This window comes from Harpegnathos saltator, unplaced genomic scaffold (assembly GCF_003227715.2).
Source record: "Harpegnathos saltator strain DR-91 unplaced genomic scaffold, Hsal_v8.6 scaffold14, whole genome shotgun sequence".
NCBI lineage: Eukaryota > Metazoa > Arthropoda > Insecta > Hymenoptera > Formicidae > Harpegnathos > Harpegnathos saltator.
This window is the reverse complement of record NW_020229917.1, coordinates 415,102-434,238: the sequence shown is the minus strand read 5'-3', so window position 1 is coordinate 434,238 and position 19,137 is coordinate 415,102. Positions and strand designations below refer to the sequence as shown.

Here is a 19,137-nt window from a genome sequence, read left to right as displayed (position 1 = left end):
CTACCGGATATAAAACGTTCGAAATAATTTTTTGGCACTTAGTTCGACTAATAGCTTTTCAACACATTGGGATCTTCTCCAATGTGTTGAAATAAACTGAGCATCTCTTTTGCAGTTTGATGAGGTATATTTTTTCTGCAATAAATGCGGCAAATCGTATCTCTGCAGCCTTTTTACACTCGTCAAACGATAAAAGAGATGCATCAGTTGGTGTATTTAAGCTTTTGTCCGATCTATTCGTTTCTAAATTTTTTTCCGATCGATCTCTATGCATTTTGGATTCTGCGTGTCAGTATTTTTGCTAAATTATCAGACATGGTTATTTTGCAAAAAATGCAAGAAGCTGCATGCGCATCATTTGGTATTTCGCGTAACCACAAATGAAATTTATCTATGTCGAGCCATTGTGACCTAAATTTTCCCGAACAATGGACTGCATCATTCTTATTCATCTCCGTATTCGGTGAAACATTTTCCGCAATTTTTTTTTTATGACACGCAGAATCCGCGTGTTTGGAAACATGCGTTGAGCTGCATGAAAAATGTTTATTGCATACAGCGCAATAGTACAGGCTGTCATCCGAGGACACTTGACGTATCCAAGACTTATAACGTTCATTGTTATGCCACCCTTGTACAAATTTGCGCTTTAATGTTTGCGATTCATCGCACGTTTCCATAATAAGATAGAAAAAATAAGATAGCTTTTGCCAGCCTTTATTTTTCTCCACTTCTCGATATTTTCTACCTTATACCTATTATTCCTTCTCTTCTTTTTTATCGCCTTTTCTGCTTATCCCGTTGTCTTCTCGTTTAATCTACTTTATGACATGTATTGAAAAAGTTGTATTTATTTTTTGATGGGAAAGACCACCACCTTCTCGCGGTTTCTGTTGAGCAACAATATATATGTTATCTACTCGTAAAACTAAATAATAAACTCGTAATTGAAATATTATAATAAAACTATTTTTTTATTTGTCTATATTTATTTTTACTACGAAAATAAAAATGTAGCAGTGGAATATTTTTTCCAAAACAAATGACATTTAATTTAATTTTTAATTTCAATTTCAATTTTTAATTTCAATTTAATTTAATTTCAATCTATTAGCATAAATAAGTTATTCTGTCACTCATTACATAACAAATCATTTGTCAAAAAACATATATATTGGCCAAGAGAGGATTTCTATTAACCTTTTATCTCTCATTATAACTTTTTCTCTTCTTTATTTGTGCAATAATGCTAAAAATTCTTTATATACTATTGCGATCAAAAAATAAGGTGAATTTTTCATTTAAACTTCGCGGGTACTATAAAATCATGAAATTATTTTTTGGTGGGTTGGTAGCACTATCTTTGACATCTATGTAGAGTTTCATGTCAATATATTCAATTGCTGCAGAACTATACGTGTTTTTGTAAACATACAAAAGTGAGTTTTTCGATTTTTACTATGTCTGATTTTGTTGAGCAAAGAATTTACATTAAATTTTGTTTGCGGAATGAATATTCTGCCGCGGAAACGTTGATGATGTTGCACAAGGCCTTTGGTGATAAGACTATGTCGCAAAAAAATGTTCACAAGTGGTACAAAGAAGGCCGAGAATGAGTTCAAGACGGACAGCGCCCCGGACGACCATCAACATCTACCGATGAAAGCCACGTCAAGGAAATCAAAGATTTACTGTTCGAAAATCGTCGATTGACAATTAGAAACCTTGCTGATGCTACGGACATTTCATTTGGATCAACCCTAACTATTTTAAAAGATGTTTTGTGCCTCAAACACGTCAAATCTCGACACTGCATTGGTCCTTCGAGAACATTTCGCCAAATTCGACCCATATCGTTCCACAACCACCGTATTCGCTTGATTTAACACCGTGCGACTTCTGGCTGTTCAACAAACTCAAAAGACCGCTCCGGGGATACCGTTTCGACTCGATTGAGGAGATAAAAGCCGAATCGAAGAAAGTATTGAAGGCCATCCCGAAAAAAGATTTCTCTGACTGTTTCGAGGATTGGAAAAAATGTTGGCATAAGTGCATTGTGTCGGACGGGGAGTACTTTGAAGGCGTTGAAATTGATTTGGAAGAATAAATAAAGATTTTTCATTTTATAAATAAATTCATCTTATTTTTTTATCACAGTAGTACATATACTATATGTGTATGTCGATCATTTTTATATATATTTCATATATATGTAATTGTTACGATCTGCTGACTCCGCGTACTCTGAATTCGTTGTCAAGTAGGGCGGATTGGATTTTATATTATACCAATGTTCATGTTCCGCGACCCTCCGAGAACAGACGTCACACACACACACAGATTTCTCTTTTTTTTCTCTCTGCTTTAATCACCGGAGTTTCCCTATTTCCGTCAGAAAGATCCGCCGAGTTATTTTAGTCATATATCTCCTCTCCAAATAACCTTGAATAACTTCCTGTTCGGAGCAACAATTTTCTTTGAAGACGGACCGACCAGACAATCTTTCATACTTTTATATAATATTACTAGCCTTCGATTTTCGGAAACTCATGCTTTCCCACGTTATTCATAAATTTTTATTGCGCATAATCTCTGACTAACCCTAGCGGAACCTTGAAGTATTTTACTGCCATAGATACCCGTTCCTTTACCACATCTATCTCAGGCCTCCCTAAAACCCCATTTCCGAAAAGTTTTGCAACAAAATCCTATACCCATATTTGGATATAAACTTTGGAGCCCTGACGCAACTTCCAAAACCCCACCTTCTCGACCGAGGTGACGTTTTGAGTAAAATGAAAAAGCTATGCCACTTCTACTTCTCCTCTCGACCGACCCGCAGCCAGGACAGAGTCTTCTCTTCAGCACCCCTTCAGGGTCTCTTAATAACCAAGCCTACTAGTGGCTTAGACAGATCAGATTTTCGTCAGTTCTTAATTATTCCGTGCACCGATCTAGTGCATTTTTGGACCATCGTGAGCAGTACAGCGGAGAGCAGCTTCCTATTCTTGGCGCAAACTTGGGTCATCCATCCTCACCGACACGCAGTAATTACACTTCATTTTCGACAAATAGCATAGATCCAGCAGTAAGTTATTTATACTTTCTTTTGCCTGAGTGACCTCTGTCTTTTCATTTTCTTCTTTTCTTCTCTCTCTTTTCTTTTCCTTTCCTTTGTTTCCCTTTTTCTAGTCCCTTGGCATTCTGCCTTAATTATTAAATTAGATGCCAGTGGCCCAATCTTTTCAATCACAGTCGAACATAACGAACACAGAATTTTGCTCAGATTGTTTATACATATATTGGGTGTGTGAATATGACTCCGCCCTTTCCCAACAGATGTTGCTTTTAGTATTGTTAACGTGTACTAATAACTGGCAACACTTGTATTCGATAGTACTTCATGTCAACTTTCAAACGCACTACGTGAAATTTGGTTTAAGTGTAAGCAACAAGTGTTTTACCCTACTTGGAAATGTCGGTTTTCGTTCCAAACAAACATCATTTGCGGGAAGTATTATTACACTATTTTATTGCAAAGAAAAGTGCAGCGGAAACTTATCGTTTGCTTGTGGAGATTTACGGTGATCCTGCTCCATCTAATACAACTTGTAAGGAATGGTTTCGACGATTTCAAAATAATGATTTTAGAATTGAGGACAGAGAACATGGGAAACCACCAAAAAAATTTGAAGATGCTGAATTGGAAACATTATTGACAAAGGATTGTTGCCAAACTATTAAAGGAGAAGTTTACCGACGACAACTAATGCGTTTGAAGCAAGCCATAGAAGAAAAATGGCCAGAATGGGTGAATAGGCACAGCAAATTAATTCTTCAGCATGATAATGCCAAACCGCATACCGCAGAAGTCGTGAAAAGATATTTAGATGGACAGGACTGGGAAATGCTACTCCACCCGCCATATTCGCCAGACATAGCTCCTTCAAATTACTACTTATTCCGGACGATGCAGTCAGATCTTACGGGAGAGCGGTTCACTTCATACGAAAGTATCAAAATTTGGCTTGATAATTAGATCAGCTCAAAAGACTAGCACTTCTTCAGGCAAGGAATACATAAATTACCTGAAAGGTGGGCGAAGGTTGTAGCTGCAGATGGAGCATACTTTCAATAAACTTTTCTTTAATTTTCTAAACAAGCAAATGTGTTTTATTTTAACAAAAAAGGGCGGAGTCATATTCATATACCCAATATATATACGTATATATATATACATTCATAAATTACAAATTCTCTTTCACTGTGAACTTTCGCTTAATCATCAATAAAACAAGTTATTTGTAATTGTAAGCCAATCACGTTTTCGAATTAATTATTTTACACAAAACATTCTCCCTTCCCTCAACTGTCGCTCATGGTCCTATCTCAGGTAAAAGGATTCAGTTCCTTGACCTAAATAAGGGACCACCGACGTATAAGATAAATCCGCGCCAGATAAAGGGGTCATTCCGATCCTTGATCTGCACCGCAGACTTGCAAGTACGTCGGAGCTTGTGAAAGCAAGCGTCAAGTTGCGTTCCTCCTCCAGGACGTAACATAATATTTCATCATCATATATATCACTATATATATGTCATATAATTAATATATCCAGCCGTAAGAACGCGAGAAGAGAGGAAGAGCGAACGAGTGAGCGAGAGAGAAAAAGAACGAGGCATAGGCGTAGCGAGAAAAATCTTGTGGCTGACACAGTCGGCAAGCTAGAGGAGCGAGAAAGAGACGACAGTGGATAGTCGGCGCTCGTCTAGTCCCCTACGCGTTACCTCGCGCCGCCGCGGACCGCCGCTCGCCGCTGCGCGCCGTCTCCTACGTCATGCTGCTCGGCAGGGTTGGGAACGTATAATACCTTATGTATCGTACATAGGTTTCATACGTATGATACTAGGGTATGATACTACTTTAGTTTCATACATGTGCCTCGTAAAAGGCGTCAAGGTCCCGCAACCCCGCATAGCCACATATTGAGGAAGGAAGGGAGGACAAATAATAAATAATATAATGAACAAGAGCGGAAAATCTAAACATTCTTATTGGACGGAAGGGGGCTTTGTCCAAAAAAGAAATAATACAGAAAAGTTAATTGCACAGTGCAAAGTTTGCAATAAAATTTTGCAAAACACTGCAATTAATCGCTTAAGAAACCACAGGTATTATTTAATTATTAGTAATATATATACATAGATTATTATCGAGATTTCAATTCGCTGTATTTTATACTTTAATAGAAAAAAATGTTGCTACGAATCTAACCTCGACACACCTAATGACAGTGATGACGATCATACCGACAATGATATTCATAATAATTATAAATCTGGATTAGATGATTATGAAGCTCCACTGAGGAAGGAAAAAATTTTACCCGAAGATGACAGGTAATCATATAATTAAATGTTTTTGTCACTGTATCATATCATATATGCTCATATTTAATTTGTAACAAAATAGCAAAGCGAGGATTTTCAACTTCTATAAAGACATAAATTACATAATTTAAAAATTATATTCAATAAATTAGGTTACAAGTTGATATTCTTTTAGCGATTGGAAATCCTTGCCTTTTTGAATCAGCTGTTACATATAGGTTACTGCTAACTTCAGCCTCAAGCGGGGAGCACACACTTTTGCATAACGCAGAATGCATAACGCATAAGGGAATGAATCAATCAGTGTCCTTTATTTCATCATGGGGATATAAATGAAGTACTTTGATTAGTTCATTTCATTATGCATTATGCATTATGCGTTATGCAGAAGTATGTGCTCCCCACTTATCACTTGATTTTTGTCACTACTGTGTACTGTGAGTATATTTTATAGAACATCTATTTTAATATTATATATTAGGTTGGGGAAAAAGAAATCCACTACTTTTTCGTTTATTTCAAGGCTTTATTTAACATAGTTAGGATTTCAAGGCTTTATTTAACATAGTTAGGATTGTTCGATTTTGGTCAAATAAGCACCGTTTTGTTCTACAATTTGTCGCCATTTTAAAGATAATTTCATGATCCCTCTTTCATAGAAGTCCTGGTCCTTATCTGCAAAAAACTCGACTAAGCGATTTTCACAGTCTTCTCTTGAGGTCAATTTCTTGCCATCAAGGAAGTTTTGCAATGTCAAAAACAGATGGTAATCGCTTGGTGTCAGGTCCGCACTATAAGGTGGATGCATCAAAACTTCCCAACCAAGCTCCCGGAGTTTCTGACAAGTCACTATAGACATATGTGGCCTGGCATTATCCTGATGAAAAACAATTCCTTTCCTAATGACCAATTCTGGCCGCTTCTGGTCGATCGCTAGCTTCAAACGGTCCAATTGTTGACAATAGAGGTCTGAATTTAGTGTTTGGCCATATGAAAGCAGCTCATGGTGGATGATTCCTTTATAGTCCCACCAAACACTCAGTAAAACCTTCTTGGCCGTTAATCCTGGTTTGGCCACCGTTTGAACCGTTTCGCTGCGCTTTGACCACGATCGTTTTGCACAATATTGTCATATGTAATCCATTTCTCATCGCCAGTCACCATCCGTTTCAGAAATGGCTCGATTTCGTTCCATTTGGTCAAGGCTTCGCAGATTGAAATTCGGTCCATCATGTTTTTTTGCGTCAATTCATGTGGCACCCAAACATCGAACTTTTTTTTTAATCCAGCTTTATGCAAATGGTTTAAAACTGTTTTGTGGTCGATCTTCAGCTCCTGGGCGATATTACGACTGCTAACATGCCGGTCTACTTCGATCATTTCCATAATTTTATTGACATTTTCAACGACGGGCCTACCTGTGCGAGATGCATCTTTAACATCAAAATTACCGGAACGGAATCGACGAAACTAAAATTGCGCGTGATTGGCTGTGACAGTATCGGAACCATTCACGATAAACACCATTCACAATTTCAGCCGCCTGGCTTGCATTTTCGCCTTTATCGAAGCAAAATTGTAAAATATACCGAATTTTCTCTTTGTTGACGTATATCTTTTACGTACTATAGCTCACAACTTAATCGACAAATCACAAAACCGTTAAAGAATTTTTTTTAGTACGGAATGTCACTTTTCTAACGAGTATAAATATTAACCTATGCGATTAATACATCACGTGATATATACCACTAAAGCCATCTAACGGAAAAATAATGGATTTCTTTTTCTCCAACCTAATATATTACTGGAATAACTTAAGAGGAAATTGAAAGGAAAATGAATATATTTAATATAGCTGAAGAATGGATGAATGTGAATGGTCTAAAATTAAATGCGGGCAAAACAAAATATATGGTTGTGAGAAGTGTAAAAAACGAATTAAAAGCGAACATTATAGTAAAATGTATGGATGGGTTGTCAATAGAACAAGTAGAAAATATAAAATATCTAGGAGTAATCATTGACAGCAAGCTAAGACTAGAAGAACATTGTGATATATTAAAAAAAATAGGTAAAAAAACAAGCTTCTTAAATAGGATAGATAGCAATTTAACAGTGTATAGTAGATATACTATATATAAAGCAATTATTGCACCGCATTTTGAATATTGTGTGTTGATTAATGGGGGAGAAACACAGCTGGACAGACTGCAAGTAGCGCAGAATCGGGCTATGAAAGTTATTTTGCAGTGTAAGCGTGATACCAAAGTCGAGCATATGCGGAATGTGCTGTGTTTTATATCAATAAGACAGAAGCTATATTATAATACGTGCATATTTATTTTTAAAGCGGTGAAAGGATTATTGATTAATTGACAAATAATTTACAAATAGTAGGTGCTCGTCCGCCCTGCTCCTAACGGACGACAAACACGCCAATAATATTGCTATCCAATTTCGTCGGACTAGCACTGCACAAAAAAGCTTATTCTACACAGGAATAAAGATGTATAATGAGTTACTTTTAGAAATAAGGAGTAATGAGAGATTATAAAGGCGAGAGAGCATTATAAAAGGAAACTCAAAGAATATATATTAGGTGTAAGTTATTAGGAGCGCAAAAAAGTTCTGAGCTTTTTTTTGCAAAATTCAAAATTTATTTAAAAACAAACAAAACTATATTAATCAACGAAATATCCCCCGTTTGCATCGATGACCTTTTGCCATCTTTCGGGCAGCTTGCGAATTCCCTGATGGTAGAAGCTCACCGGCTTCGAGGCGATAAAGTCATCAATGCATTTTCGTATCTCTTCAAGTGTCACAAAATGTGTATCAGCCAAGAAATGCTGCAGAGACCGGAATAGGTAGTAATCGGAAGGCGCCATGTCTGGGCTATACGCCGCGTGCGGGAGAAGTTCCCAGCCTAACGCAAAGATATGGTCCTGAGTCACTTTTGCAACATGTGGTCGGGCATTGTCATGAAGCAGTATCACTTTACGACGTCCTTTGCCAGTAAATGGCCTCTTTTCTTCAAACGCATCGCTCAAATTGCTCAATTGTTGCTGATAGCGATCTGCCGTTACTGTTTCACCCGGCTGTAATAACTCGTAATACAATACACCTTCCCAATCCCACCATATGCAAAGCGAAACCTTCTTGGCGTGGATATTGGTCTTTGGCGTCGATGTCGAAGGTTGACCAGGGTCAACCCATGATTTTTTACGCTTCGGATTATCATAAAGTATCCACTTTTCATCACCTGTAATGATTTGGTGCAGAAAATCCTTTTTCCGGAACCTTGAAAGCAAAGTGAGTGCCGTGTCACGCCGTCGATTTTTGTTGTCTTCGGACAATGCATGCGGAACCCATCTGCCTTCCTTTTGAACTTTTCCCATTGCATGTAAACGTGTGGAAATGGCTTGTCGCGTAACGTCAAGTTGCTCTGCAAGCTCCTTTTCAGTTTGTACAGAGTTTATATCCAACAATGCTTGCAGTTCGTCCGTTTCAATCTTTTGAGGGCGTCCAGCACGCGGTTCATCTTCAAGACTGAAATCTCCTTGGCGAAATTTTTGATACCACCTTTTACACGTAGCATAACTTACAGCGTTCTCTCCATATGCAACGCAGATCATTTCAGTGGCTTCAGCAGCATTTTTCTTCAGATGAAACGCGAAGTGGATGAAAAATCGAATATGCTCTTTTGTTATTGCCATCGTGAACACTGCTGATTTTAAGGTTATGTGCATCAAACGCCAAATCGCACGATGTTTCGAAAGACCAAATGTCACTGCTTTAAAACCGCAAGAGGGCGGGAAAATTAATGCAATTTAAATTGTGGTTTCAGTAGTATGAAATCTAGGGCTCAGAACTTTTTTGCGCTCCTAATACTATTAAGTTAGCTATATTATTATATATAAATGTATGCAAATAGCCGAGAAAGCTAATAAAGGCAAATCAATCACTCTCTCTCTCTCTCTCGCTCTCTCCCTCCCCCTCTCTCTTTCTCTAGCAACCTTTCTACTACCTCTCCCTCCCCCCCATCTCGTGCATTCTTCCCATACATGTTCCCATGTTTCCTCTCTTCTTCCACATATCCTACAACTCTTCCTCTCTCACTTTTCCCAATATCTCCCCTCCCTCATCTCATTGCCCATCCTAAACATTATCACCCTATTCCATCTTCTTTCACCCTTTTCTAGATATCCCTTTTCTAGGTATCCCTTCACATACCTATACCATTTATTATACCTTGAACTTCTTATCGTTTCCCATCTTTCTTTCCTGTGTTTCCCTATCTCTCTCTTCAATTTCCTCGTACTCTACTTTCTCCTGCTGTTTTCCCTATTCCCCTTTCTTCCATGAATTCCTTTCTCTCCTGCTCCCATCTACCTACCACTCTCTCCCTCGTCCATACCTCCCCTCCCCTCCCCTCCTGCAACCTCCACTCCATGTTTCATGCCGCTTTTCCCGCCCTTCTCCTAACCCTCTCTCTCTCCCTGTTCCCTCCCTTATCATATATCCTGGCATATTTCATTCCACCCCCATTGTCCATTTTATATATTTTTCCTGTAACCCGTCCATTTCCTTCCTTTTTTCCACATATTTCCGCTCCCCATCACCGTCCACACTAATTTATCAAATAGCCACAGCCTTCTTTTCCAATTCTTGCTTCATATTCTCTTACCTATATTCTCTTACCCCACACTTGCCTCATTACTACGCTGCTTTCCTGTTCATTTCCCTTATCCGTGCCTCTTGTCCTCCATTACTCTGTAGTATTGGGTGAGTGCAAAAGTTCGTGCGGAGTTTGTGAGTAAAAGTTACACAGTGATTAGGCAAACAAAAATCTTTATTCAATCAATGATATATTCTCCATCGTTTTCTATAATCTTTTCCCAACGTTCTGGCAGCATACGGATGCCTCGATCATAAAAACTGCGCGGTTTAGATTCGAACAACGAAGAGACGCCGTTTTTTAAGGCCTCCAAAGAGTCAAAGTTTTTTCCATTTAAATAATTTTGCAATGACCGGAACAAGTGATAGTCAGATGGTGCAATATCAGGAGAATACGGTGGATGCGTTAAGACATCCCATTTCAGGCTCTTCAGTTTGCGCAGCGTCTTTTTCGAAACGTGTGGTCTGGCGTTGTCGTGATGAAAGACGACTCCCTTGCGATTTGACAAAATCGGACGTTTCTCTTTTATTTCTCGATTCAGATTGGCTAATTGGCGACAGTACTTGTCCGAATCAATCGTTTCGCCAGCGGGGAGAAGCTCGAAATAGATTATGCCCTTGCAATCCCACCAAACAGAGAGCATCACCTTCATCGGGTGCAAACTGGCCTTTGGCATTGCGTCACCATGCTCACCTGATTGTTTCCATGTCCGTTTGCGCTGAACATTGTTGTAGAGGACCCATTTCTCATCGCCCGTCACTAGTCGATCCAAAAACGACTCGTTATTGAGCCGCCCGAGTAAAGAAACGGCTGCAGAAATTCGCTTGATTTTGTTCTTCTCGGTCAGCAAATGGGGCACCCATATATCGAGCTTCAAATCGAATCCCATCTTTTTTAAACGCCGAAAAGCGGTTGATCGGTCAACGTTTAGTGCTGTAGCAACTTCTTCTGTTGAAATTCGCGGATTATTGAGCACTAAAGTACGCAAAACATCATCATCAATGTCAAAAGGTCGACCAGAGCGTGGCTCGTCTTCAAGGTTAAATTCTCCGCGCCGAAATTTAGCAAACCATTTTTCCACAGTTCGTTTAGCTGGTGCTTCATCCTGATAAACATCCTGAATGTTTTTTACGGCTGCGGCAACGTTTATTCCCTTCCGAAACTCGTAAAGCATAACATGCCGTAAATGCACCTTATCGATACTCATTTTTAAAGTGATATTTCTCGAAGCAGTTTGTATGAAAACAAATGATTTTTTTTTAATAACAGCTGAAGACGTCACCTTTCCAACGTTATATAATATGTAGATGGAAGTATTAATGACAACACTTTACGACGCTTATAACTCCATCTATTGAAACTCCGCACGAACTTTTGCACTCACCCAATACATATCTCAAATATTTATACTCTTTTACTTCTTCTAACTTCTTACCCCTCCATCTCCATTCCTTCTTCTCTTTTCTTCCTCTGCCACACCTGAATCTCATTACCTTCGTTCTTTTATGTTCAGTTCCAGTCTCTTTCCTTCGAAGTACCTCTCCAACCTGCTCACCATAGCCCTCAGCTCCTGTTCATCTTCCGCCATCATTACAATATCATCTGCATATGAAAGGGTGTATATCTTCTCTCCTCCTATCCTCACTCCCCCCACCTTCCCTTTGCTATCTCCTCTTCTAAATCGGCTAATAATATGTTAAATAAAATTGGGTTTACTCTTGTCGCCACCTAGTACGCCACCTAGTACGCCCTTCTTGTTTCATGGTGGATCCCCCTTCGGCGCGTTGCAAAGACGTGTCCAAGCGCCGGGGGGCAGTCAAAATATGGCGTCGACCCCGGAGCTTATTTCTATTATTTGCACCGGATAAGGAGGGGCAACGGTGGAGGCGGGCGTACATAGACAGCAGGTCTTAAAGGATAGCAACCTTTGACTTTGAGAGACACCAGCTTCTACCACTAGGTACAAGCAACAATGCTTCTCTCTGTAGTCGCCGTGCGTTCGAGATAGCACTAGAGATGTCGCTTCCAAACAACATCTCTCAACGTTATCTGGGGAGAGGAGAGTGTCGTGAGCGTGGAGCGTCAGATAACTCAGTGGTCAGAGTAGTCGCCCGGCAAGCGAAAGACCCGGGTTCGATTCCCGGTCTAGCGATTACCGTGCTCTCAATATTTTTCTCTCTTCGGAACGAAAATAAAGATGCAGGTCCCGAACGCACGGCGTCCCGTCGCCACCTAGCACGCCCTCCTTCTTTCATTCACCATGAACACATGAACCATTGAACACTTAATTCAATAAAAACCCGTCTACATACACACGCGCACGCGCGCGCGCACACACACACACACACACACATGCACACACACATAGCATAGAGGGTTTGGAGTCATTAAATACTGCGGTAGTAACGAACCGCGGAGTCCTTATTTTTGCTGACACACACACACACACACACACGCACACACACGCCCACACACGCGCACACACGCGCGCACACGCGCGCACACACGCCCACACACGCGCACGCACGCGCACGCACGCACACGCACGCACACGCACGCACGCACGCACGCACGCACGCACGTACGCACGCACGCACACACGCACACACACATACGCATACACACACACACACACACACACACACACACACGCACGCACACACACGCACGCACGCACGCGCGCACGCACACACAGAGGGAGTGTAAAATTCGACCATGCAACCTCCACGCGGTACATCCTGGATAATACTAAATTGGCGGCACCGTAAATTCTAAAGCTCATAACTCAGACAATTCTTAACAAAAATAGGTCATCAAGTAATGTTTTAGAAACGTCTCACTGTCATCTTTAACACTGTACGATAAAACATTTGGTATTCTATTTAAAAAAATTATGTTAGCCTTGATCTCGCCTTGATCCCTTTACGCAAGGTCAAACGGATATCATCATTCAATAGAATTTTTAAAACCCTATAACTTTGGTTGAACACATTTTTCTCAGAAACGTTCTATTTTCGAGATATTTAACCGTTTTCAGACTTTTCTAATACCCTGTATATATGTATAAACAAATTTACTCTGCGTGCTGTCTCAGCAACTAAAGTATCAGTAGCAGGACAGTTGTATGAAGTAATGAATGCCATATTTTATCATGGATCGTGCATTGCAAGCGGTCATTACACAAGTATATGTAGAGAAGGTAAATCTGATTGGATTGAAGCTGATGATACGCAAATAAAAAACACTGGCGCAGAGGCGCTACAAATGTTTGTATTTTTTCATGGCAAAAATTTAACACGTTTATTAATAGTATCCAATATTTAAAAAAAATATCTTTTTAAAAGTTATTATTATTCAAGAAAAATCTAACGACAAAAAATGTACGTAACATAAGTTTTTACATGTAAAATTTATTATAAAACTTACCTTTTTAAACAAAAAGGTAAAAAAAGGCGCTAAGTACAAGCGCAATATGTATTGTGTTATTTTTAGAAATTTCAAATCAAATTTTTTTTTTAAAGGTATATATGTGTACATAACAGGTTTTTACAAATAAAACTTAAAGATAATACATAAGATTTTACAAGTAAAACTTATATAAAACTTATCTTTTTAAATAAAAAGGTAAAAAAAGGCGCCAAGTACAAGCGCAACATGTATTGTGTTATTTTTAGAAATTTCAAATTCAAATTTTTTTTTAAAAGTATATACAGGGTGAGAGGTTATAAGTTTACAACCCGAAGTGTGAAGGTAGATTGGGTTAAGACAAACATAAAAGTCCCATAACGAGATTCGCAATAATTATCGAGTTATTAATGACAGAAATCTGAGAAGTGGGAGCGCGCCGGCATAGATGATTGGAGAAGCGTTGCAGCTGCTTAGGCCGCAGCACGGCCCAGTCGATCCAGCAACTGTTGCCGGTGCGCGGCGAGGGGAAAGACAATGCGCCGCTATTCGTTGTTTTATCTCGCCGGACCTACGTCTCGCCGCACGCCGCCAACAGTTGCTGGGTCGAGTGGCCTGAGTAGCTGCAACGCTTCTCCAATCATCTATGCCGGCGCGCTCCTACTCCTCAGATTTCTGTCATTAATAACTCGATAATTATTGCGAATCTCGCAAAACAGTATGAGACTTTTATGTTTGTCTTAACCTAATCTACCTTCAGACTTCGGGTTGTAAACTTATAATCCCCCACCCTGTATGTGTACATAACAGGTTTGTACAAGTAAAACTTAAAGATAATACATAAGATTTTACAAGTAAAACTTATATAAAACTTACCTTTTTAAATAAAAAGGTAAAAAAAAGGCACTATGTACAAGCGCAACACGTATTGTGTTATTTTTAGAAGTATCAAACTCAAATTATTTTTTTTAACGTATATATGTGTACATAAGTTTTTACAAGTAAAACATAACTATAATAAAACTCTGCAACATTATTCTACTGTACAAAAGGAGTGATATATTAGAATAGTAGCGCCAACTAAGAAACCTAACATATATACCGTATATATGATTATTGTATACTTAACTTAATATTTTTAGAAATCTCAAATTCAAATTATCTTCTTTTTTAAGATATATACTATAATATATGTACATAAACTTTTAAAAGTAAAAATTACATCGTGTTATAAAAATTTAACACGTTTGTTAATAGTGCCCAATATTAAAAAAAAATATCTTTTTAAATATTACCCAGATAGCACCGGACATCCAATGGATGTACGTTTCATTTTAGGTCCAATTTATGTCCGTATGTTCGATTTACGTCCGTAGACATAAATTGGACGTAACAAGGATATCCTTATTTGGACATCGGACCTGTAGAACGTCCGATGGACGTCCGAAGTTGTGACAAACGTACGTCCTATGGACGTCTTTTGTAAAAAAAATGGATATATAACGGACGTCCAGTGGACGTCCGTGTGCTATCTGGGTTATGTACATAACATAAGTTTTTATAAGTAAAACTTATCAAATTATTTTTTTTGTAGGATATATATGTACATAAACTTTTAAAAGTAAAAATTATATCGTGTTATAAAAATTTAACACGTTTGTTAATAGTGTCCCATATTAAAAAAAAATATCTTTTTAAAGGTTATGTTATTCAAAATATTCAAGAAAACCTAGCTACAAAAAACGTCCATAACATAAATTTTTACAGGTAAAATTTATCATTATTTATTAGAACACTAAGTTATGGTTATTTTACTTGTTATTGTAATAAATTAATTATTATAACAATACAATAAAAAATATTTAATACAAAATATCTTGGCGCGGCTGCACCAAAAATTATCGAACTAAAACTTGTTTAATACATATATGACAGCATTTTTATTATAATAAAATGTACTTGTAAATTCTCTCTATTCATATACGGTGTAATGTTTTACTTAAGTTTATATAGTACTATAATAAATTATAAACCTTCACTATAGAATATACATATCGAATGTGTATGTATCCTACATACTTTGATATTTTTTTTATTCAAAGATGTTATTCTTATTATAATTGACGAAATGTCAATGATATCTAATTTGACTTTAAAAAATCATATCGAACTAAAACTTGATTAATACATACATGACAGTATTTTTATTATAATAAAATGTTCTTGTAAATTCTCTTTATACATATATGGTATAATGTTTTATTTAAGTTTATATAGTATTATAATAAATAAATTATAAACCATAATTCATTATAGAATATATAATAAAAATGCTTATATGTCTTATATGTATAAAAATGTCATATATGTATTAAACAAGTTTTAGTTCGATATAGTTTTGTTAGCATTGTTATAATTAATTTGTTACAATAACAAGTAAAATAACCATATAACTCAGTGTTCTAATAAATAATGGTAAATTTTACTTGTAAAAATCTGTTATTTTATGAAAAAATTTTTCGAACGAAAGTTGCATGGCTTGAAGGACGACACATGACGAAAATGTGGATTTGACCTTGAGTGACCTTGTCAAAATCAGGCCAAGGCCATTAATGTTTTTTTAAATAGAAACCACACTTTTTTATTACATATTCTTGTAGCTTATCTCGAGAGCTTTCCAAAACACTCTAACAAAGTTACATGGCTTGAAGGACGACACATGACGAAAATGTGGATTTGACCTTGAGTGACCTTGTCAAAATCGGGCCAAGGCCATTAATGTTTTTTTAAATAGAAACTACACTTTTTCATTACATATTCTTGTAGCTTATCTCGAGAGCTTTCCAAAACACTCTAACAAAGTTACATTTCATTAAGTACTTTCCGAGTTATGAGGCTTGGAAGTTAAGGCATGACCGATCACTGATCCGACCAATTAAGGCAAGATCAATTCGAATATGTCTTTAGGCGTTAATAAGTCTTGGCCTTAGGAATACGAAATAAAACCCCCTAGCTTTTATTACAATATCCTGTAAGTTAACAAATATTCTTCACACATACAAACCTAGTATTATTATATTTTTATTGAGTAGTCTACTGAACAACTATGACATTGTTCTGAGACTTTTCTCATTTAGAGCGACGAAACAAATATATTTTATGAATTTTTTTTCACGCAGATAGAAAATTTCACGGATGTAATTGTTTTGGAGAGTATTTAATACTGTATGAAAAATATTTATTAACTTATAGGATATTGTAATAAAAGCAAAGAGGTTTCATTTCGTACTTCTTGATTCTGTTACAATATTCTTTTATATTTCATAGTACATCCTTGTATAACTTAAAATTATTCTTAAAATATTATTAAACAATTCAATAATTAAACCTGTGAACCTGCCCGACACCGCAAAATAATTAATAAAATATATTTCATTTTCTTGGCGCCGAATATTATTAATACTATTACAAATAATATTACAAATGATATAAATTTTTACAAATAAAATTTATAAAAATTTGTATTATTTGTAACATTATTATACAATTTCAAATAAAATTACAAATAATAATATTACAAATAATATGTATTACAAATAATAATATTATTAATAATACAATATTATTTATAATAATTTCGGTGCGCCGAGTAGACAAAACTTTTCAGCATTGTCATAGAGGAAAGGAGAGGGAGAAACAGTCGCGCGATTCAGATTATGGGTAGGAAAGAATTAGGTTCGCTCGCTGAGCGACAACGAGAGCGACAAGGAGGGAATGATTCTCTCTCTCTCTCTCTCTCTCTCTCTCTCTCTCTCTCTCTCTCTCTCTCTCTCACTCGCTCGCTCGCTCGCTCGACGCATCGACAATTGCCGACCGCGTGGCTCACACGGATTGACCGAGTTGGCTGTGTGCGTGCATGGGGGGAAGAATCCTCGTGCAAGCCCGTCACCAAATCCGCATCACTGATACCAATGATGTCAAAACCGAACAAGCTGCGGACAAGCGTAACTTGTAAATATCGGAGATCAACTGTTTATCAGCTCATAGAAAATTAATATGACGAGATACCCGCGAAGACCCGTGTACTTCTCTTTCGTCTTTGCGTACAATTGCGATCAATAAAAAATTTTCACGAATTGTTCGGTTTTGACATCATTGGTATACGTGTGTATGTGTGTGTGTATATGTACACGTACAATTGCGATATACACTTATCATGTTAGCATTGATCATTTTTATTCATGCTGAAAGAAATAAGTATGATTATGTAAAGAATTTGTCTGCGTATTATTATACATTCTACATAGTTCTCCCTGTGATAGTAAAAATAACACACTTGAACAACCTCTACGCTCATATCAAAGCCTGATCCACTGCGATACTGAAGCAAATTGGTAATTCTTCTGCTATAACGACATTAACAGAAAAGACTAAACTCCAAACTACATTTCTCAAAAACGTTTAAGATTTGCACCGTTTTTGGATAGCATTTGTTACTATTACATCAATATTATACTTTTCTACAAGCAAAATCGCATAGTGATTTCAAGGATGAAGATTCCTCTTGTGGGAGATATTAATTATTCATTCTTTATTAATGGGAAAAGATTTTCCTTTGGTTTAAATGTTCAAGAAAAGTTATTTGTTCTCTGAGAATCTTTCAATTTTTACGTTCGTGAAAAGTTTATAAAATTCGTAAAGAAAAAAAATTATTTTACTACCTACCTGTTCAAGAGTTGCGCACAAGAGATATTTTAACAAATCTGAATCTGAATCAGTCAACAAATTAAATTTTTCATTCAAAGAAACATATGTAGGGTAAGCATAAGTAAGATAATAATATATAATAATATATAATAGATAATAAGATAATAATAAATAATAAATTAAATATTATTCTCCGAATATAATAATAAATATTTTTTTCTTTAGCTGTATCATCGAAGTAATATTCTATTATAAATTGACTTTTCGGATTACAATATTAACTGGATTTTTCAGAGTACGCTTTCAAATTGACTCTTCGGAATACGCTATTAAATTGACTTTTCGGAGTATACTTTTAAATTGACTCTTCTGACTACACATTTTTTAGTTGATTCTGTGGAGTACATATTTTTTAATTAACTCTTCGGAGAGAAGAGAAGAGAAACATTTTATATTTTATTTAAAAAATCGTAATTTTCGCAGAAAACTGATAGATGAAGAAAAAAATTAATTCACAACCTCAACGAAGGTCTTAAAAAAATTACTGCAAGAAATGAAGTTGTTGTTATTATATACCATATTGTACAATATTAAAACATACGCGCAATAATTATCTATAATTTGCATATGTAGGCGTTTATGTAATTATAAGTAATATAAAAGTCATGACAAATTAATGTGGCCGAGCGTTATCTTTGTCGCGTCATTGCTAGAAATCGTCCGAACTCTCGAAATTATTTTCTTCCCGAATTATGAATATAAAACAATGTGGAAAGGAAAACAAGGGGGTGAAAGGGGAGACGGCGACGTCTGCCTTACGATAACATCGCTGCTGGCTCGCTTCGTCGCGATTGTCTATTCGCTGGTGGTGAGACACAGACCGATTCTTCTTCGTTTTTATCTAACTAATCTAGCTCGCTCGTGAACATAGCACAGAACAGAACCAAATAATTATGG

General features: G+C 36.9%; 2 protein-coding genes across 3 annotated transcripts in view; one reads left to right on the top strand and one right to left on the bottom strand.

Annotated features, from left to right (window-relative positions):
- Positions 1-19,137, bottom strand: part of DppIII (dipeptidyl peptidase 3) — a 171,283-nt gene that overhangs the window by 88,996 nt on the left and 63,150 nt on the right. The gene's annotated exons all lie outside the window — the stretch shown is intronic.
- On the top strand, positions 4,660-5,426 carry LOC109503985 (uncharacterized). Its single transcript, XM_019842074.2, has 2 exons — positions 4,660-5,171; positions 5,250-5,426. Exons 1-2 carry the CDS (start codon positions 5,023-5,025, stop codon positions 5,401-5,403), a joined length of 303 nt encoding a protein of 100 aa, XP_019697633.2. The 5' UTR covers positions 4,660-5,022; the 3' UTR covers positions 5,404-5,426.

What these genes read in the sequence shown, in the direction of transcription:
- LOC109503985 (XM_019842074.2), top strand. Translation starts at nt 5,023, where the DNA reads ATGAACAAGAGCGGAAAATCTAAACATTCTTATTGGACGGAAGGGGGC. An exon ending in AATCGCTTAAGAAACCACAG is followed by an intron (nt 5,172 to 5,249) that starts GTATTATTTAAT and finishes ATACTTTAATAG; the next exon opens with AAAAAAATGTTGCTACGAAT.